Source organism: Rhea pennata, chromosome 7 (assembly GCF_028389875.1).
Source record: "Rhea pennata isolate bPtePen1 chromosome 7, bPtePen1.pri, whole genome shotgun sequence".
NCBI classification, from domain to species: domain Eukaryota; kingdom Metazoa; phylum Chordata; class Aves; order Rheiformes; family Rheidae; genus Rhea; species Rhea pennata.
Genome location: NC_084669.1, coordinates 10,555,001 through 10,576,014, shown reverse-complemented (window position 1 = coordinate 10,576,014; position 21,014 = coordinate 10,555,001). Strand labels below are relative to the sequence as shown.

At 36.1% G+C, this 21,014-nt stretch overlaps 1 protein-coding gene across 9 annotated transcripts in view; it reads left to right on the top strand.

Moving 5' to 3' along the window:
- VTI1A (vesicle transport through interaction with t-SNAREs 1A) overlaps positions 1 to 21,014 on the top strand; it is a 275,825-nt gene that overhangs the window by 44,219 nt on the left and 210,592 nt on the right. For 7 of the 9 annotated variants that reach the window (XM_062579662.1, XM_062579669.1, XM_062579666.1 and 4 more), the window contains exons 4-5: positions 11,981 to 12,058; positions 18,387 to 18,407. In XM_062579662.1, the coding sequence (XP_062435646.1) occupies positions 11,981 to 12,058; positions 18,387 to 18,407 (99 nt within the window). The remainder of the gene's footprint in view (positions 1 to 11,980; positions 12,059 to 18,386; positions 18,408 to 21,014) is intronic. The other 2 variants (XM_062579663.1, XM_062579670.1) reach the window with 1 other exon arrangement.

Below are 21,014 nucleotides of genomic sequence, written 5' to 3'. Positions count from 1 at the left end.
TATGTCAAGTCAGTGTGGTTTTATATGAAGGATTTTTGTAGAAAAATCTATTAGTTAATTCCATATCCATTTACTTAGAAATATTTTGTGAAAGACCCTAATCCTTGCTCATTTCTTTCATCTCTATAGATTTACTGATCTGTTTGATTCAAATTCTGTGATCATGCCTTTTTTGTGGCACGCAAAATCTAGATAATTTTATTAAATGAAAGCGTAGCAGGTTCATAATGAGGTCTGTTCAAGATCAGCTGGAACTATATTTTTCATTTGCTCTTGATCTGTCAGAATGAAACACATCTTATACGTTGGATTTGTCCTTATTTTTTGTTGAACTTTCTCCAACTCTTTTGGAAAAGGGTTTTAACAAAATATTTCCAATATGCAAACTGATGTTCAAAAAACTTTTAGAACAAGAGGATGTTGATAGATTTTCATTATTCTGCTGCCAGTAAATGGCTTTTTGTGGTCAGAATCAACAAGTCTTCTAATATCTTAAGTCATACAATATTATGTATGCACATCTCTGTTCAAAAAAAGTTTAAGTTCTCATCTAGCAATCACCTAAACTTTTGGGACCACTACTTCAGACGTTTGAAAGTATTGTGATCCTGATTGTAACGGCTGCCATTCTTCTGTAGTACAGTGAAGCTGCTCACGGTGACAACGAGTGACGTAGTTCCGAGTGCAGTGGCGGTGAAACCAGTGTGAACTCTCTAAGATGGCTGCTGTCATTCGTTGTGGAGCGTTAGCTGCGGCGTAAGAGTTGAGAAGAAGGCTAGAGGGGACCCAAACATCCGAGCAGAGGGAAGGGATCATTAGGATATAAGGAAACAGTTAGCATATAAGAGGGAGCAGCAAAAGAAGTGGTGGGAAAGGGAACAGTATATGATGTTTCATCATGCTACGTGAGGAAAGAGGTAAGTGTGCTGAGAAAGCAGGTAATAAATTAGGGGAAGAAGGTACTAACTATGAAAGGTTTAGGTCGGAAGATTGATGAGTGATAGATGGGAAAGAATGACATATACATTACATGAGAATTCAGTAGAAAGGGATCTTTTTGTGAGTTCATTTTTAGGTTGAAATTTCAACCTGAAATTCTTACATAAATTGGGTCTGTCTCTGAAGGCTTAGGAATCAGGAGCTGGATATAAGTGTCAAACTCTTGCATTTTTTTCCTATTCTTTCTATTCTTTTTGTGTTGATTTTGTGTGTCTGGTTCATGTCTTGCAGTTGAAAGTACTATGTTTTCCATGTACTATCAAACTTCCATTCTGTTTGTATCAGATCATCTCTATTTGATGCTAACAGCTTTGTTATATCAGAAGTTTCTGAACTGTGCCATGCAAGAACAGTTGGTAGGGTGGAGGGACAGATGTTTGGTCAAATGATGTTGTGCCTTTCTTGAAGTTCAAAGGAACAGAGCATATATGTAATATGATTATAAAGTGTAGTTCTGTGTATGTTTTTTTTTTTTTTAAATTGAAGTAATTTGAGTGTTTGCTGTGGTTTATTAAGAGACAGAGAGGAAACTACATGTAGGAGCATGGATTGGAAATTATGCTTCATAATTTCTCTTGTTCTGAAGTTCACCCTGTGAAGCTGTTTGAGAATCTCTGGATTAAGTTCACATTGCTAATATGTGCCCCATGGGAGAGATGTTATGGTGTTCTGTGATATATATAAATTTCTGCTGATATTTTAAGCATTATCTTCTTTCTTGGAAGTTTCACTTCAGTTTTGCCCAAATGAAAACCATGGTAACTTTTGCATTTAATCTTTGCCCTACTATAGAGATTTGAACATCTTTCACAATTTTCATGTCCATGAGCGCTTGTTCATTGCTATTTAAATAAATAATTAGAAGAAAGTATTATGTAAGCTGTAATCATCAAATTTTTAATAAGTGTGAAGACCTAGTTGTACTTCAGGCTCAGGAGGTCCCTAAACTGCTGATCTTCAGAAACTGGAAGCATCTAGTAGAATGAGAGTTGCTCTACACCTGCTCTGCTCTGCTCCCAAGATTTCCTCTTGATATCCATTAATGGCTACTATAGGAGACAGTACAAGTTCTAGACTTGTTGGAGCCTTGACTTATATGGGCAGTCTTTACATAGTCTTTATATGTGAGGCTGACCTTATGGTTCACATTGCACTGTCCTGACAGTGAAAGTCTAGGTAGCTATAAATAAGATCGATAGAAATGTGTAAACATTTTTGGAGACAACATAAGAACAGGGATAAAACAGAAATACTCACTGATTTTTTTTTTTTTTTTTTTTTTTTTTTTTTTTTGTATTTTCTAAATTTGGACATCAATATATACTGGGAAATGAGCTGCTGCCTGTGTCAGTGTTTCTCATTATTGCATTTGGTGTATGTTGGTCCACTTGGAAGCAGAATCTATGATTATGCTACAGATAAGGGGAAGACATAACAAGTTAGCTGAAGCCTGTCTGTCAGAAAGACACTTTAAATACCAAAGGTTTTGTATGAATACATTAACTTTCTGTTATACTCTACTGAAAGGCTTAGGGCACACATTCTGAAGGACTAAACCCAGTAGGTGGGTTTTGGAGTGGGATTTTTTTTTGATACAGAGATATATGTAATAATTTTTCATCCACTTTTTTACCCTTTAAGAAAGGAATATTCATTATAAATATTTGGACTGAATGGGGGAAGACTGAGGGATTCAAATGAAGAGACAAGATAAAAAGCAGGAAGGCTCTAGTTAGATAAATTATAGGTAGTGGATTAGTTATTGACTTTTATCTCAGATAGCGTAAAGCAAGAACTGCTAATCATCAGCTTGTGATAAAATTAGAAAATGCTATGCCCAAGCTTTGGGCTAGTATTTTATCATATTAGCTATTGATTTAACACAGCATGAAACAACTGGTTCTGTCCCAATAGTGCTTGGCTGCTGCTTGGTAGGAAGCAATGAAGGTATGAATTTGCTCCTCCTTCAATCTGCTGCAAACTTCAAAGCCTAATTGTGACCATTTAACTACTAAAATGATTAAACTGAGGCAATTTTTCTCTTTTTCAAACAAGCCAATGTGTTTGCATAAGCACATATGAATTAGAAGGAAGTAAAGGAAGCCCAGCTAAATGATGTCAGTGCAAATAATAAAGTCAAAAAGCATGGAAGTTAAGATCCAAAAAGCAATTTTGACTGGACAGTGTTACACAGAGAATATTTTTCATTTAAAATTTTATTAATCACTAGTTTTAGCTAACGTACTTGTGGTCCAAAAATCTTGTATTGAAATACACAAAATGCATACCATGTAGGTATGTTTGTATGCAAGCCACCTCAATTAAGCTGTTTTTTTTTCTATTTATTTAAATATTCTCATCAAGCCTTATTTTATTTTATATTTAATGCTGAAGCCAGAAATTGTTTGCTTCTACTGTAATGGAACATATGTTTTTTTGTATTTGTTACTATCAGAGTTCTTATAACTTAACTGAAATTGTTCCACATATTAGTTTCCGGGGTTAAAAATGTGCGTATTTGTATACAGGTAGGTAGATATCTCTGAGAGACTGGATGTGCTCAGTGAAAGGGCAGTGTGTAAAAATACCATTTTATGCAATAAAAAGTATTTTCAGAAAGGCCTGCTAAAGTTTTTTTATTCTAATATAAGTCCTACTAGAGTGGCACAATTTTAGGTGGGTTAATTCAGCTGCCTTGGAAAAGAGTTCATTCATCTGCCTTGCCCTCACTCTGAGTCTTTTGGTAATATAAAATGAGATCTGTCATTATGCTTTTATTTTGTTTTTTTATTCTTAGCGTTCACAGTGGACAAAATGTATACTTCAGCAACAGAACTCAACTCTGCAGCAAAATTGCACTTTTAACTGAAAAGCCCTAAAGCCCCCCCAAAATATTAGCCTTCCTAGGTTTTAACCTACAGTTAGGTATCCAGGGAGTGAGAGAGCTGAAAAGGATGACTGCAATATTCAAGAATGGCAACTGCTTCCGCCCAATTGCAGTTTTTCATTACAGTTCCCGGTCTCTGTGATATCTGACTAGGAGAGCCCGGACACGGGCTGATGAAGACAACCAAGCAAATGGAGGAAGGAAGTAACACTGGGACACTTCTATCTGGGAAGGGCAGGAGCTGGTGCAACGTACCAGCAGATGTCCTGTTGCTGTTAGCAATGGGAACCTGGGCTCCAGATGGAAATACTGGCTGAAACAAAGGTATTTTAATGATGCTTCATGTTTTGGTTGATCTGATGTCTTTCTTATGCTTTACCATGGCATGAGCTAATTAGTTATTTGCTTCCCTAAGGCATTTATCTCTCTGCCTCGCTATCTTTGGGAATGCTCTGTTTAAAGGTTAGCCTTGTAGTGTAAACATCTTCTGCTCCACTTGTATGAAAATGTCTCCGTATTTTCATATTCCCAGTTCACCTATCTGTTTGGCCAAGACACTGGAGTTTGTTTTCAGTTGCAAAGATTTAGGAAACATTTATGTTAACTTGGAGCCTACCACATAGTATTAAATCTTTGGAGCAGAAGACAGTCTGAAGTATTTGATCTTGATGCGTAGTTGCTACTCACCCTTTAAAAAGTGTTTGACTTCAGTCTAAAATTATTCATATCTAGCAGTGTCTCCTGGAAAAGAGCAGCCTAGTAACGTTATTGAGTACCTTCAGAGGTCAGATATATGGCTTTTTTTTCTCTTTGGTTTAGGAGTGGGAGTCTAGGATTTGATGAAGGATAGAATCTTCTTAAGTGGTCATATTGACATTCTTAAACACTTCTGCAGATCAGCCTGAACAGAAGTTGAGGGCCAATTCATCTGTCAGCGATACTAGCTTTGTTTTGGCAGTTCCTGCGCTTCCTGCCACGCTTTTTTTTTTGTTGTTGTTGTTGCTGCTGCCACAGCCTAATGCCCTTAGTACGTCCAAGACTAAGTGTGGACCTTTGCTACAAACAACAAAATTAATCCCATTAGCCTCCACCTACACCCAAGTAACTACTCAAGTTGCGAATTACTTTGAAGCTGTATCAGAGTAATATCAAGTTCACTGTGTGGTTCCACAGGCTCTTAGGAGTTCAGAGTGGACGTGATGGCCTTTAGTAAAGGACAAGGTGAGAGCCCTTTCTAATATGTTTTACTGCTGATATGCCTTTATTTTTAAACTGTTAGCTGATTTGGGGTGGGAGGTGATTGCCCCCTTTCCAGTGTTGCTCTTGTCTTTTTATCCAGTGTTGCTGGTGGAAATGACTGCAATAAACAAGGGTCTGCAAGCTTCAAATTCTTTGTCAACAAATTGGGCAAATATATGCCAATGTTTGCTATGTGTGTCAAAGTTAAGTGCGCTCATGTTACCCAACCGTAGGCACTTCATTTAACAAGCTAGGTTGTCTGGCTAGTCTTTCAACACCCACACACTGTTCGCTTGGAAGCAAGAGGCTTTTTCAAAAGGAGAATCTAAGGACCAAGGAGTCTAAGGAGGAATGAGCTCCTATTTAGAGGAGCCTGCATTGACTGAATAAGGAAGTTGGTTTATTTAGTCAGCTAAATAGATATTTTATAATGAACGCCGGCTAAATAGAGGTCTTATAATGAAATCTGGTAGATTAGATAACGGTCATTTGAGGGAATCAACAGAAAGGAGTTGTACAAAATACTGAAATTAGAATACTGAAGAGCATACTATGGGAACAAGCTAGCAGATGTAGGTAGTAGTAGATAGCGGATGAGGTGCAGGTTGGTGATGCAAAAGGCATATGTTGGCCTACAGAGAAGTTTCACTTACATTTGCAGTAATATTGAGCTTCCCTTCGTGCCTCAGCTAATGCCTAGTGTATTTTGTTGAGGTCACAGCACACAGGTGAGAGTATAGGACAAACTGATGTGTAGAGCAGCCCAAAGCCAAAAGAACCTTGGAGAAACTGACTTCTGATGAAAGAATAAAGTAATATATATGCAGGGGTAACAGGAGTGACATTTTAAGTCAGCATTATCTGGTGACAGGAGGTGGTAATTCAAACAAGCAAAATTATGAGTAGTGATACCTTAAATAAAATTTTACAAAGGTATAATCACTAGGCTATGGGGAATTATTCATTGCTGTATTTGGAGAGTGTTATCAAAGCCCAAGCAATGCATATCTCAAGTTTTCGAGGCTTGCATTTGTAACTACAATATTTTGTTATATAACTCTTCTGTAGACACCATCCAGTTCAATTGGAAGTGATGGCAATGATTTTTTCAGCATCCTTTAAAAAAGGAAAAGAGGAGGAAGGCTTATCTGGTTCCAAACCTCTGATTTTTTTTCTTCCTTTTCTAAGTTATTAACATTAAAAAGTAAAGCTCACCTAAATATTGGCTGGTTATGTAAATAAAATGTCTTTTCACAGTAGCAATCATCTACTGTTAGTCACAATTCTCTCACAGGTCATCTGTTTTCATCCCCAGTTACAACGCATGCAGTCTAGCAGGGTGTTTAAGCAACAGCCGTATTGGTGACATACATGGTGCACTGGTCATGAATTTGAGACAGTTTTGTTGTCAGAAGCTGCATTTTCACTACCAGTGTAAAACAATGTACCCTCATGGGGGTTAGCTTGACCTTCCTCCCTGCCTCACCCCATAATGAAACTGAAAGTGTGTTTGATGGAGATTATTGAAAAGATTTATAGACCTGGGACTTCTGTTTAAAATGGGTTATAGTATTTCTGCATTAATTTCACATTAGCACTTATGGTTTGACTTCTCTCCGCTCTTGTAGGCGCCAACAATGTTGGGAAGAGTGGCAGGAGTACAAGTTTTAAGATACGCATTTTCTCTTTGAGAGTCGCCTGCAATCTTTTCTGTGCACGTGAGAAGAGAGAGGGCAAGCCTGGCAGTGGCTTAGGCATTGACGTTTTCCAGTGGCGTGTACTGTTGGATGGCACTTTACAGGCAGCTTCGTAGGTTCTGTAGAATAGTTAATTTCCTTTGACCAGAACTGTGTTATCTGTGATTTTTAATTTTCACATGGAAATGCTTGAAAGTCCGGTATTGCATTGTGTTGTGTATTAGCACTATATAATCAGTTTTCTGCTTCTTAAAAACAAATTACAAAACTAAGCTACTCTGGTAAGGGGGAAACTGCTTTGGAGTTGCAGTCTGAACCATCTTAATCTATTGTTCGCACACCATCTTTACAGTGAAATGTAAAAGTTTCAAAAATTGAAGTTTGAACACAATTGCCTAAACAGTTTCTTTTTTTTTTAATTTTATTTCTTGACAAAGTGTTGTTGTGTTACTGTTAAATAAAAACTTTAAATAAAGATGTTTAACAAGGATTATAGATTTTTATTCTACATTTTTTAAGCTGCATTTTTTTTCATTTTTGCTCAGCAAAAATTGCTTAAGTATATATATATATATATTCAGAAAGGTAGAAGTAAGAGTCTAGATTCTGCCGTACTGAGCAGTCTACTTGAAGAACAAGTCTCCCTTTTTCCCCAAACTTTCACTGGAGCAATGGTAAAACTGATTACTCTGCAAAGAATGCTAAATAAAACAGAATTTCTTCTTACAAATTATTTCTGGTTATGCTAATCTTAAATATTTATTTACATATAGAACAGGGCCAAACTCTGAAACACATGCCTGATTTTTTTTTTTAAACTAGGCTCTAGGAAATTCTAATGAGTTTTGTATGAAAACAGATGTTTGTGGATAAATAAGCTTTTTGTTTGTTTATACTTGTTTTATATATATATAAAAAAATCATCTGTTGAATTCATCCTTAAAACATTAAGACTGAAAAAGGGGGAGGTTGGGATGTAAGGGTTAACAGTGGCATTTGTCTGAAATGTGTCTAGATTTGGTTGTCTGTTCAGGGAATTGCTTAGCATTTAGGAATAAAGCTATTCTTTGGTCCAGGTATAAAAATATGTGATACTTTATATCAATTATTTGGCTGATTGCTGAAAGTACACTGGAATGAGGGGGCATTGGCTAGTTCTGGCCTTCACTAATGGGAGCATTGCAGAATGTGGATGAGTAATTAAAGTATAGAATGCGGAAAATTAGGCCAAAATTGAATAGAAATGAATAAGTATGCGTTCTGTTATACAGATGTTGGAAACAGATTATTTGGGACACCTCTTTCTATCTACATCTTATTGGTTACCATGTAAAAATCAGTTGTATACCATGCAGATTGTTTCTCTTCCCATTGCCTTTCTGTTTTTATGTTGTGATGTAGCTGTATAGGTAATAATTTAGCAAAATATCCTGTCTGCCAGGTGTGGGAACTAGCTGATTGTATTGTAATACCAGATCATTACTTAATTCATATGCAACCTAGCCTAGCACATGGAAAGCATTATAAATCTATTTACAGTGTGGCTGGTCTGATGATAACATTGTATTAAATTCCCAGGTGAGGCAATTTAAGCAATTGCTTTGCCATGTGTAGGCCATGGAAATTAACTTCTCATATGCTTTAGTAATAGACGAACTTCATTGTTATGCTCGGATTAGTAGTATAGCAGAATTCTTACAGTCTGGTTACATGTACCCTGCTTCACATGTAGAATCATACAGGGGGGTGGTACTGCAGATCACAGTTCTTAATTAGTTTAAGCTGAGTTAATTCATTTCAATTCTAATTTAGCTGTGCTTGCCCGTGAACGCATCCAGTTCTATTGGGAAATGTTAAGGCTTGGGTCAAGTAGACAGATTGTTTAAAGCCAAATTGCCAGACAGAACTGAGCAAGTGTATCTGTTTGAACAGGGCTTTAAGAAAATCACCCAATCAGTATGCAAAAATCTTGTTCATAAACCGAGTGAGATCTGCCTGGAATCAGAAATTCTTCCTTGCCAGAAGGCCTGGGTACCGCAGTATATTTAAAGCAGCTCCTGAAACTTTCTCTGTCTTGAAGTTGTTGTGGAAAGTAGCTTAACTCTTTTGTGCATTTGTGTGTTCATGTGTATACTGCATTCAAATGCAAACGTGTATGCTGAGTTAAAAACACTTGTGTGCTTAGGACTTTTTGTATATGCATATGCAAGAAAAAACAAAATACAAGGTAAACTTCCATATATGACAGACCTTTACAGATGAAAAACTGCATATAGAAGCTCTCAAACCTATATTGAGCTGCCCAGAAAATGCATTGGATTACACACTCTGTAAAGCTTCTCTTTTCTAGAAACATACATATAAAGTACCAGTAGACAGTGGTAACTGACAACTAAGACTAAAAGTGTTGACAATTTCTTGATTTGCCTGGTTAGCTTATGTATAGAAGTCATTAACTATTTATAAAATGCATTATGAATTGGGTTCCTTCAAACTGTAGCAGTGTGTGTGACATTTCCAGCTCAAACTATCATTCTTGTGCTTGGCTAAAGTACATATTTATAAACAGCTGATAGTTTTGAACTAAAAAAAATTTTTTTTAAGATAATTCTTGAGTTCAAATGAACTGTTTTGTTACGACTAATTTTGATAGCTGCATTTGAAAATATTAGCAATGTTACTTTCATAAAAATAAGAATAGTAATTGAAGATACGAATATATTGATATTTTGGACAAATCCTGAAAGAACAAACGAACATTTTAGTTCAAAGGCCTTTCCTTTTATATTATTGATTCATTTGGTGGTGAAACTGTGATCAAAAGTAGTATCAAATTATTTATTGATTATGGCAAAGAGTTACATCTAATTGTAGTCAAAGGGTTATTTCTTTTAATATAATTGCTGGTTTTCAAATCATGACAGATCATTGCAATAAAAGAACAATGATACAAATATATTTATTAAGTTCAGTGATGATGATGTAAAAGATTATAAAGAGCCTTTAGAAATTGTATCTCTGTTAGCATTTTTTTTCTTTCCCATGAAGAATATTCTTATTCTTTTTCTTGCATACAGTCTGTTATGAATGAGGATATCAGCCAGTTAAATCTTTCAGGTAAATGATGTGTAACCAAGGACCATCTCAGTCTCTACATATAATTAGACAACTTGTTCACTGGAGAACAAGCTCATGAAGCATTGTGTTCTCCGTTTCAGTCTAATAATGACAAATATGTTTAACACTACCAGAATCAATGCATCTGAGTTGTGTTGTAAAATGGAAAGAGTGTACAGTTGAACTACTGGACCTCAAATGAGGAGATTGACTCTTAACTGAAAAAAAAGGTATTTATTGGCATTTATTTGTAATTTCTTCCCTTGCTTGATATTTATCAAATAAAAATAGGAAAATAATATAATTGAGCAATCTATGCCAATTTGTTGGCTTTTTGGTGAAAAAAGAGAGAAACAAAACCCATCTCCATATGATATTCTTGCATACTGTGGAGTGTTTTAGTCCCCCATAGTGATGAAATGAATAATTTAAACAAGCAGCTCTGATACCACAGCCTGTTTAAAGGTTCTCATTTCCTTTAATGCTGTAGACTACTTTTGCTTGGTTAGTATGAAACTGTGACAGCTGAGATCTCCAAAAGATTTGGCACAATTCAGCTCTTGTAGTAGGTCCATGGTATGCTTTGTGCTTGCTATGTACATCTGTAGCTTTAGTATATAATCTAGTACTGAACACTAGCAACTGAATCACATATTGGTAAGCATTGTAGCAATGATGATGGTAATAAAGGGCATACTTGAATTACAGAAGATAAAAAGCTGAATTGTGCTGCTCCGAGATGAGCCTTACTAGAGCTAACTCAACAGCTAGTTTTCTGGTGGAAGTGGTGACCTACTTGCAAACCTATTCATCACAAAGGTAATGAATTTCCCGGTGCTCAGTGTAATTTCCAGTGAGCTGTTTTCTGTGTCCCAGTCTCAAACACTTTTTTTTGGTGTGATTGTCACTTAGGGAAGGTTAGAGGAAGTATTTCTTTCTGCTGAGCTCCCACTGCTGGTTACTCCCACAGAGCTGTGTTGGCAACTTCAATCAATAAAGAAAGGCCTTACTCCTGGTATTTGCTACTCTTGGATTTCTTCCTCTTATGAAGAGTAAAACAGATCATAACAACACTCAAATAAAAAGGTTTTAAAAATATTTTAAAAATTCTTTCCCTCTTTTAATGGTGAGTGTAGAAGAATTGCCTGGCTAAGAACCTGTTATTTGGCCAACACAGAAACTGCAAGCTGAACTACTGTCTGTTTATGGACTTCCCTGTTGTCCTGTTCCTGGGTAATCTTCAGTCACTTCCTTTCAGTCATTCATTGTCATTGATCTAGCTTAGAGTCAATACAATGAACAGCGCCAAGAAAGTCTGGAGCTCATAAACTATGAATAATGACTGTTTCATAACAATGTAATGTGTGACTGTCTGTCTCAATTTTGGGGGGTTTCCCCAAACTGCTGTAAATTGATGTTTCACTATACTGTTGGTCCCTCCCCTTTCTTTTCCACTTTGATTTCTGGTTCTTTCCCTGTAGGCCTTCATAGCCTTAACAGCAAAGGAAAGACTTTTTGATTTTATACATATGTAATTTTAAGTTTTGTTGAATGTCTGTTGTTCAAAGTCATCTTTTTGATATGGGAAAAGCTCAGTCCTCCTTTCCTATTTAATGACATCACTGCAGCATTGGTCTGAGTTCTCAGCCCACCTAGCAGGCGTTCTTCAGATGAGTGCATTTGTCCCACACATGCATTTCTTCAGTGCTTCTGGTGTAAGCAGATATAGCCTCTTAAGGTTACCTACTTAACAGACCAAAGATCACGTTATGTAGCTTGAGTTTTATTTAGGCTACTTTCAGTGATGAAATGTTGAGGAATGTGACTGTCTTAGAAATCACGCCAAACATACACAGGTTTTGCCATGATGATTTATCAAAATATGGCAGTTGAAGAACTTTTTAATAACTTTTTCTTGCAGATTTTTTTTTTTAACCAAGTAGGTATCCATTAGGGGGCTCTCGAGGTTTAAGATGATCAGCCTTGATACCAATGGCTTCGGAGCTTTACTTCCTAACCCTTTTTTCTTTTTGTTTTACAGAAAAGGTCACGGATCGCCTACAGTGATGAGGTGCGGAATGAGCTCCTAGGGGATGATGGGAATTCCTCAGAGAACCAGGTAGGATGCTAATCAAGAAGCCCTAGTGGGTGGCTGGGGGGTGAAGGAGGTCACTGGCACACTGGGCTTCTCAAGCTGCTCCTTAACAGCATTAGCAACAACTCATGTGGAAGTGATACTGTTTAATGCAAAGCTGGGGTCTTAATCAACTTCAAAATGTTTCTTGGAGATCTTACATTTAACCCTTTAACTTGTGATCACTGTCTGCTATCTTAAAAAAAATCTTTTCTTCTCTTTTCTTTATTATTTAGTACTTAAGAAATAACTTGAAACGCGCTGTTTGCCGACAAAGCCAAGGTCTTCACCTCAAACACATGTAAAAGGAATAAAAAAAGTACATAATGCAGCTTTGATAATAATGCAGTATAATTAAATCAACACTGGCAGGCAAAACAAATGAAAGTGCACTCTTAGAATTAGGCAGAACTCCACTCAGTTTCCTTGTGTGATTCCTTCCCTAAACAGATTTTCTCCCCTTGTACCAAAAAAATACAAGTTGTACTAATAAAAGTAAGCTTTCATAACGCATGTTGCACTCGAATGTACAGTGCTATCCACCTCTTTTAATGAAGAAAAGCCTGATAACCTTTAAGCTTTTTCAAAATTTATACCCATGTTGTTGTTCTGAACATTACAGTAAGGATCCTACTAGACTACTAAAAATTTTAAAGAGAACATTATATTTAGAGGACTTTGACTGACATGTTAATATTTCCTTTGGTGCTGAAACTTGTTTGACTAGCTTTGAAAACAAATTTCTGGGGGTCTGTCTGGTTTTTTTTATCCTGAAAATAGTTTTTTTAATCTCAGTTGGAATCAAAGTTACAGGTTTTGAGTTAGAAGTTTGTTGAAAGTTTTCTTACATATGAGACTTTGTCTTCTGGAGAGATAGAGTTTAAATTATTTTGGTAGCATAAGTGAAGTTTGATAAACATTTACTTGATAAATGCAGTATTAAACATGGGAACAGAATGGAGCCATGTTGTGAAATTTTTAGTATCTTCTACCTTCGGTGTAAGTTTTGCTAAGGATAGAAAAAAGTAAGACTTTAAGACTTATCCCAGTACAATTAATTTTAAAACAAAGACCCCCTAAGCCCTAATCTTATAAGGCATTTTAAATGTGCTGTATGATTAAGTTTTAAATCCTGTAATAGACTTTAATGCATATATTAATGAAATTATATGCAGAATGCAATTTATCTGCAAATGTAAGACTCTGTAGTGTATAACAGCTCTAATGTCCATGCAAAGAAGTAGATATAAAAGATAATAATCATCATATTTATACATTATAGCAAGGATTTTTGCAAAATTTGAGAGTTTTTCTATCCCCAAATAAATTATGTATGAAAAGGATAGTTTTAAGGAAAAGACTTCCACAGTTTGCATGTCATGAACATAACCACAGTCCTGTAAGTGTTGAGAGTTTTATTTTAATTTTTTTAAGATGCTGCTATTTTTACATTTCAAGAAAATGGTGTTCAATTTCAGACATAAAAGGGCAATTGTGATATGCTTTACTTAGAATATATTATGTGTAAGGATGAGATAAAATATTTTATTTTTGCTTTTTAAGGAATGACTAGATAACTGGTTCACATGTGCACCATTTGCGAGTTATGATCTCTTTTCTATACTTGATGGAAGAAACATGATCTCATGAAACCAATGAAGCGAATGATACTTTCAGTTGTTTGCAAACATTTTTTTTTTCTCAAATGATTGCTTCTTAAATGGAATAAATTTCAGGTGGTAAGGGAATTTTATATCTTTTAGGAAATCAAAATCCTTTTTTATAACCCATATTCATATTCTTACCTCCATACTTTTGGATATTCTGAACTACTTTTTCTTCCCTGAAAAATGTTATGAAATATCACCATAAAGAAGATGTCTAATTTCTTTTAAATATGTGAAGGCCAATATTTTTTTTTAAAAAAATGTATTATGTTGTTCCATTAATCAACCTCTCAATCTTTTTCTTACGAAATATCATGATTTACATTTGTGCTTATCTTCTATGCATGTATGTATGAGTACAAGCAGTCACTACACAAACTCTAGTCTGAAGTAGAGCATACCAGTGGGTGCAGCTATCCAGATCAAGTGTAAGGTTTGGGCTCTTACTTAAACAAGGAGCATACTGTCTCTATCTGTTTAACCTAGTAACCCAGGGGCTACCATGCTTTCGCTCCTACATATTTTTATATCAATAGAAAACTTGGACTAGATAAAGAAAGTATGATGAACTTGTAGCCCTGTAAAATGTTGGAATATGTTTCCAGTACTTGCTTTAATTTTGTTTAATGGGAATAAGTGTAGATAGATGGGCTGACCCCCCCACCCAACTCATACAGGACTTCTACTTCTGAATCAGTTTAGGCTAGGTTAAATTAGTTAAATCAAAAGATGATTATTTTCTGATTCAGTCTCCAATTTTGAGGATGAGGGAAGGGAGGAGAGGTTCCTCTCGTGGTAAAGGAATCAGTTGCCAGCTAAGATTTGCTCCTACAGCAAACCAGAAAGATTCATAAAATATATCAATAGAAATGTTAAATATCTGGTTAAACTTGGGAGTCAACCAAAGGAAACAGATAAGACTTAAGTGTTTTAGGTATGGTCTTTGTCATCATGATTAATATTTTTTTCAAACTTTTTTTGTGGAGGAGGAGGACAAATCAATATACTGACCAGTATGAATATATTGAGTACCTAGTAATAAATGGTTCACTATATGAAAAGCAAACAGTTGAGTGTTCTGCTGATTCAGCTTCTAACTTTTTTTTTTTTTTGGAGTTTCAAAGGTACAATTATAGCAAAATACAGAAATAAGTTAAAAGCTGTACTGAATACAGTAGAAGTTGTAGCAGTAGGTTTTCACTTGCTCTTCCAAGCAGAAAGACTTAAGAACAAGTAGCTGAGTAAAGAATGAGCAAATTATGCTTATTGGTCTTTCCTCTTTTCTTTCCCCCCTTTCCTCTATGTGCTTTCTGTAAGTAGTTATCATCATGTTTAGGTGATGTTTTAAGTGGGGTTGCCTTGTAATGCAGATCTAACTAATTTTAATAGATAAAATATACAGAAACTTCTGGTGTTGTGAAAAATGTACAATTCCCCTAATCAAAACTTCTTTTTAAAACAAATTCATGTCTGTTTAATAAGGTATGCTCTGAATGCACATAGGGTTTAATAAAGTAATCCATTAATTTCATCTTAATTTGCATCTGGTGAGTGCAGTCAGATGAGGCATGTTTTGAGGCTGAGACATCCCTCCTCCCGTTTAAAAACACACGAACAAAAAACCCACAACCCCAAATCCGAAATCCTCCTGTGAGTATTGTGTGGTGGTTTGTTTTCCAGGAGTGCTGTTTAACAGGCTCTAATACTTCCAAGTCTTATTTGTGGCCATCAGGGCTTATCAAATCCCTTGAAAGTTTTGAGCTTTTCAGTGCAGTGTTTCACTGCTTGAAGTTGTGGCTTCATGTTAATTATACAGTTATTTTTTATGATGATTCGTATCTTTTAGAAAGTAGATGTAGGGTTAAAGCGGAAATCCTTCTTCTCCACCAAAAGTGTCAGGTATGTACCGTGTTAGCCACTTTCTTGAAATATTCAACGCTATTCCTTTCTCAACTACATTCCTTAATATGTTTAACTGAATTCACACTAGAAGCTTAAATTGTGTATCCGTACACACACGCGCTCTCTGTACATGATTTGTGGTGAACAAATATTTTGTGGCTACTTAATTTCTGACTACAAAGTTCTGATAATATTAGATTTGGGCTTGCTGTGCATAAAGTGTGTCAGACTTCAGCTCCAGACCAGGGGGTGAAGTTGGTCAATTTAATTCCCCAAGATCTAAAGAAGGTCGGTATCATTTCATATAGCCCTGGCAGAGCAGATCATTACCAGACACAAATCTGTTCGTTACATGCCGAGGGTTTATAGCAAAATAAATAGACTGTCATCATAAGTTCAGAAAATTGTGTGTTCGACCCACGATAATGTGTAAAGGACGTTTAATAGAGTTCAGCATTTATTCGTTATCTATATGCGGACAGAGACGGCAGTAGCGTTATCAGCTTTAAAAAAAAAATCGGTAGTTTTGTATGTCACGTGAGGGGCCTCACACACACACGCACACACACACACACACACGCGCGCGCGCTCCCTCTCTGCGGCGCAGTTTTGATTTCAGTCACAGCAGAAGGCTTAGCCACAAGAGATTCCACTGGTTCAAACCAGCGTAAACCAGATTTTCTTTTTTTTCCTTTTTTTTCCTTTTTTTTTAGCCTACAAAGGAACAGATTACCTCTTGCATCGAATTCTGTATTGGAAAAAAAAATTCTTTGTTTCAAAAATATGCTGATTATCATATCCTAAAATGGTGGCTGCACACAGCTTAATTCTGTTTACAGTTGAGCGGTAAGCATGATAAAAATACCAGAAAATATTTCAAAATAGAAAAGTAAAGGTAACGCATTTTCATCAAGAGCATTGTTAAATGGGGGAAAAATACATCTTTTGTTAATTTGAATGAATATCTTTCAGCCAACATAAAAAAAAAAAAAAAAAACTTTCCCATTACTTAGCTTAGCTGCAAATCCCATGCAGAGCTTAAATTCAGCCATGCAGCACAAACAAGATAGAACATTTTTGTTTGGGACCTATTGAAAAAACAAATGTGCAGCATTTTAAAACTCTCACTGATTATAGCAGGGTGGCATGCCCAAATGGACTCTATTGCAGGGGATAGTTTTAAACTTTGGCCCTTTAGTATGATAGCCAACCGAAGAATGGTGGCCGCAGAAAGAAAAGATAGCGATGCGATCAACTCCCAGATCGTCCCTTTCTAAAGAGACTTAATGTTTGCCTTTCGGGGGAAAAGCCGGGGCGGGGGGCGGAGGGGAGAGAGCTGGAGAAAGGGCCTGACTTATGGTAGGCCAAGTAGTTGAATTTACGAGCTGGTTCGGCGGACAGTATGGTTTTCTTTCTGCCAAATTCTAGCAAAGTTCCGTTACGTAAGGCACTGAGGAGCTGTTGCGGCTGAAGCCCGTGCGGGAGCAGCCCCCGCCGCCGCGGTTGGGTTCCCCGGCCTGGCCTGGCGCCAGGCTGAGCCGTGGGTTCGGTTCTAGCGCAGCCGCGTGAGACGAGGGGCGATCGTGGAAGCCCCTTTGTTTGCTGCCGCGCTGGAGGGACTTCGGCTTAAACGTGCTCAGCTTGCGCACACGTTGAAAAGTACTGTTATAAAACTGTAGGTGAAGTATCAGCGTAAACTGAGATGATGATGTAGCTGTTGTAATTTTCAATTCAACTGGAATTGGTGAGAGAACTGTAATTTTTTGGTAAAGGGGCACTCCTGTGCAGGCATGTGTTGTGATTGTAGTTTTTGTTTGAGAACAAATAATTGATACATCTCTCTCTAAATGGACAACATACTGCAGCATAGCTTGATATTCAGACTGGATTTTATTAAATTTTATAGTAAAGCTGCCACAGCAGTATTATAGATTGTGTTAGATTTTACAGGCATATGTTAAATAAAATTGCACGCACACGCACATGCGCGCGCACACACACACACACACACACACACATGCAGAGTATATAGTGGTCTAGGATTAAGAATCTGGAATGAGCCTTTTCTGAGGGCAATCACGTTTCATGTTGGTCCCTATTCCTTTGTCTATTATTAAATATGCTAGGCAATAAATCAAAATTCTAAGCCATTTAACTAAACTGCTTCATTTTAACTGAAAAAAAGGTTGCTATATCAAGTTCAATCATAAAAATAGATAATATGCTTACAATACAACTAAGATATAAAAAAGTTGCTATACTGATGACATGCTATAAAGATGCAGTCATCTATTAATAAGTTAGATCTGCTAGTAAAATGAGAAATCAGTTGTCACAACTAAAATATACAGAAAACATTCTGAAAACTTGTATATACAAAACCACTTCAGCTGTACAATCTTCGAAGAGAGGAATAGTAAACTTGTTTTTTTTCTTTATAATATAGACTTCTATGAAGTCATTCCCCTTTATTTCATGATGGTGTCTTAGATGTAGTTTAAAAGAGAATTTCACACTATTCTCTTTGTTTAATGTGACAGTGTGAGAAAGTGATCTTTATTCGTTCAAAAAACTCTGCATGTAGTCTATGTTTAGGTTCTTTTAATGTGTTTGTCTGTGATTTTTAAATGCTAAACATGTAAACAGATAAATTGTCAATGTTAATTCTGTATCCTGTCACACAACTGATCTTTCTTTCCTGCCATTTCTTTCCTTTTTATCTTTTTTGTGCGTTCATGTTGCAGTTGATAAAATTACGAGAAGAGGTGAGTACTTTCTTGCTTTTTGTTGTCTAGCTTTCCCTTTAAAGCTGAGTTTCTAAATCTGAAGTAGATCTTTTTGTTCATTGTTGCAGGGAAATCTACACAAAGCAAAAATATTGATTACATTGCTTTAAAATATTCACTGTTGTGCCTCTTTTTTCCTAATAATTGTATACTTACATGGGAATCTCTAGATCAAACCTTGAAAATTAACATTCTTTGATAGTGGAATTTTTTTTAAAGGCACTAGAAAAAGAAGAAAAAAAAAAAAAACTATTATTTGATCTCTGCTAGAATACCATGATCAAATCAGGTACAGTAATAATCTTGTTTGCATCACAAAATCTTTGATAGGGTAAATACAGTTGTACACTGGTATAGAAAGTGAAAGCATTGCTTTGGTAAAGAAAACTGCTGAAATACTATAAAAATTGCACAGTATTTCATAATGTTTTGAGTTGGGTGTGAGCTATTGCAATAGCTGATATATTACTAGGGGTATTGTATACCCACTGAAAATACACGTAGACTTATGCACACGTATCAATATTTATTATTTATTTGTGCATGCTGTAGATCTGTAGGTGTAACACTAGAGATCAGTATTCCAGAACACCTTTCTTTCAGTTAGGAAATGATTCATAAATATTTAGAGTAGGAAGTCTGTTTTAATGGTCAGTTCCTCAAATGTTTCAGCATATTTTCTGAAGTGAATATCCTCCCTTACTTCTGCTATAGCAAAACATGTATTTGAACTGCTTTTTTATTATTTCTCTATAGCCACCAAAAATAAGGTCTCAGTAAAGTCAACGTTACTTATAGGTCAAATTTCTGAAGAGTTCTGTATGGAGAATTTCAACTCGTGACATATTTAAACAAATATATTTAGAAGCATGAATATTTTAGTATGGCATATTTGTCTGGCATATTCTGATTGAAATATCTATGCCCAGACATATCAGTAGTGAGTACAGAGCTCTGGAGAAGTGGATTTTTAAGTTTTAGGATTGGTGATGACAAAGAATAAGAAAGAAACAGATAGAGGGCATTTACAGGAAATTCTTACAAACATGAGGATATTTGTGATGTAAAGAGTCTTTCACCAGTTTCCTGAATGTTTTATATTTTCTTCCTTTTTCTGGTCTGGAGTGGACCTGATTATTGATATTTTGGAGCTGCAGAATAAAGCGGTTAAAAATTAAATAAAATAAACCTCTATAATCTTGTGAAAGCCCTCCCATCATTGCTGAGGTCCCCTCCCTAATATGTTCATAGTCTCAATATTTAAGCAGAAGACAGTATTGTTGCAAAGGGTTATGCAACCTGATTTCTGAGATTACTTTCAGAAGAACAAGGATCTTTTGCTCATCCCTTTAATAATACCTGCATATCTGCTCCTGTGCTTGTGTAGAAGAAGGTAGTGGGATCATTTTTCCTGGCAAACTGTTACTGTGATTTTATAATTAGCATTCCTAATTTCAAAATTTTACTGAAAATCAAATTGAATATAATGAACAAAGCTGCCACTTAACTACTTTTCTTTTTGAAACGGCTACAGACAAATAGGAAAATTCAGAATGTTACTGCAAAGGCTGTGACATGAGAGCTGTACTGAACTCATCAGTCAAATCTGTTGGAGCTTATAAATCCTCTCTAGCATTTACCTAAAATTCTGACATTGATGATAATTTTCTTGGTTTTGCTTTTCTTTTTTAGCTTTGTAAGTTACTTTTCTCATTCTGCATGCTTTGATAGCCAGTAGCAAATAGAACTAAATAAAGAGATTCATCATTTTTTCTAGATCAAAATTGAAAAGGGAGAGAGAGAAAAAAAAATAATTTAGAAAACAATTCTTAACTTTCTCTGTACTTAGGTGCCCACTGCATGTTATGTAGGTTGTAATCATAATGATGTTTTTATACTGAGTGCAAAATGCACATTAAGGTTTAAATGAAGGTTAGTACAGTGACTCAGGCATAATTCTTAACTCATAACATAGTGAAACATCAAGGCATCCCCAATTATAGTTCTCCTAAGGAGGTATGAACTGATCTTAAAAGAATTTGTGGTTTGCCATACTGTTTGTTAATAAAACCTGCACTTCCTTTCATTACAAGGCTCTATTCTAACACGCGTGCAGTACACAGAATTCTATGGAGGCTGTGTCGCTCTGTCTTTTTAGTTTCTGAGATCTCAGTTTGAATCCAGCCCACATGGAATGACTAAATCTCTAGTGATAGCATGCCACTTTGCAAAACTTCCTTCTATAACTCCAGGCAGAGGCTGTTTCTGAAGCTACAAGATGCACTGAATCACCTCGCTACCCACCTCACAAAGAGTAGGGGATACCGGGGGAGAAGGAGTTTGGGAAGGGGTGGGAAGCGGTTGAAAGCGTCAGCTGCTACTGTAGTGCATTGATTTCATGACCAAAGGACAGTGTGCATCCAAAACCAAACAGTGTAAATAACACCATCACTTATAAAAAAATTAGGTTTTATTATAGAGTGGCTTGGGTGGAAAGGTTCTGAAATCAGGTAAGAAACAGCTTTGAGTTAATGTTAGCACCAAATTCACAGTTCTTTAGTATTCCGGTTGCTCGTAGTGAGACTG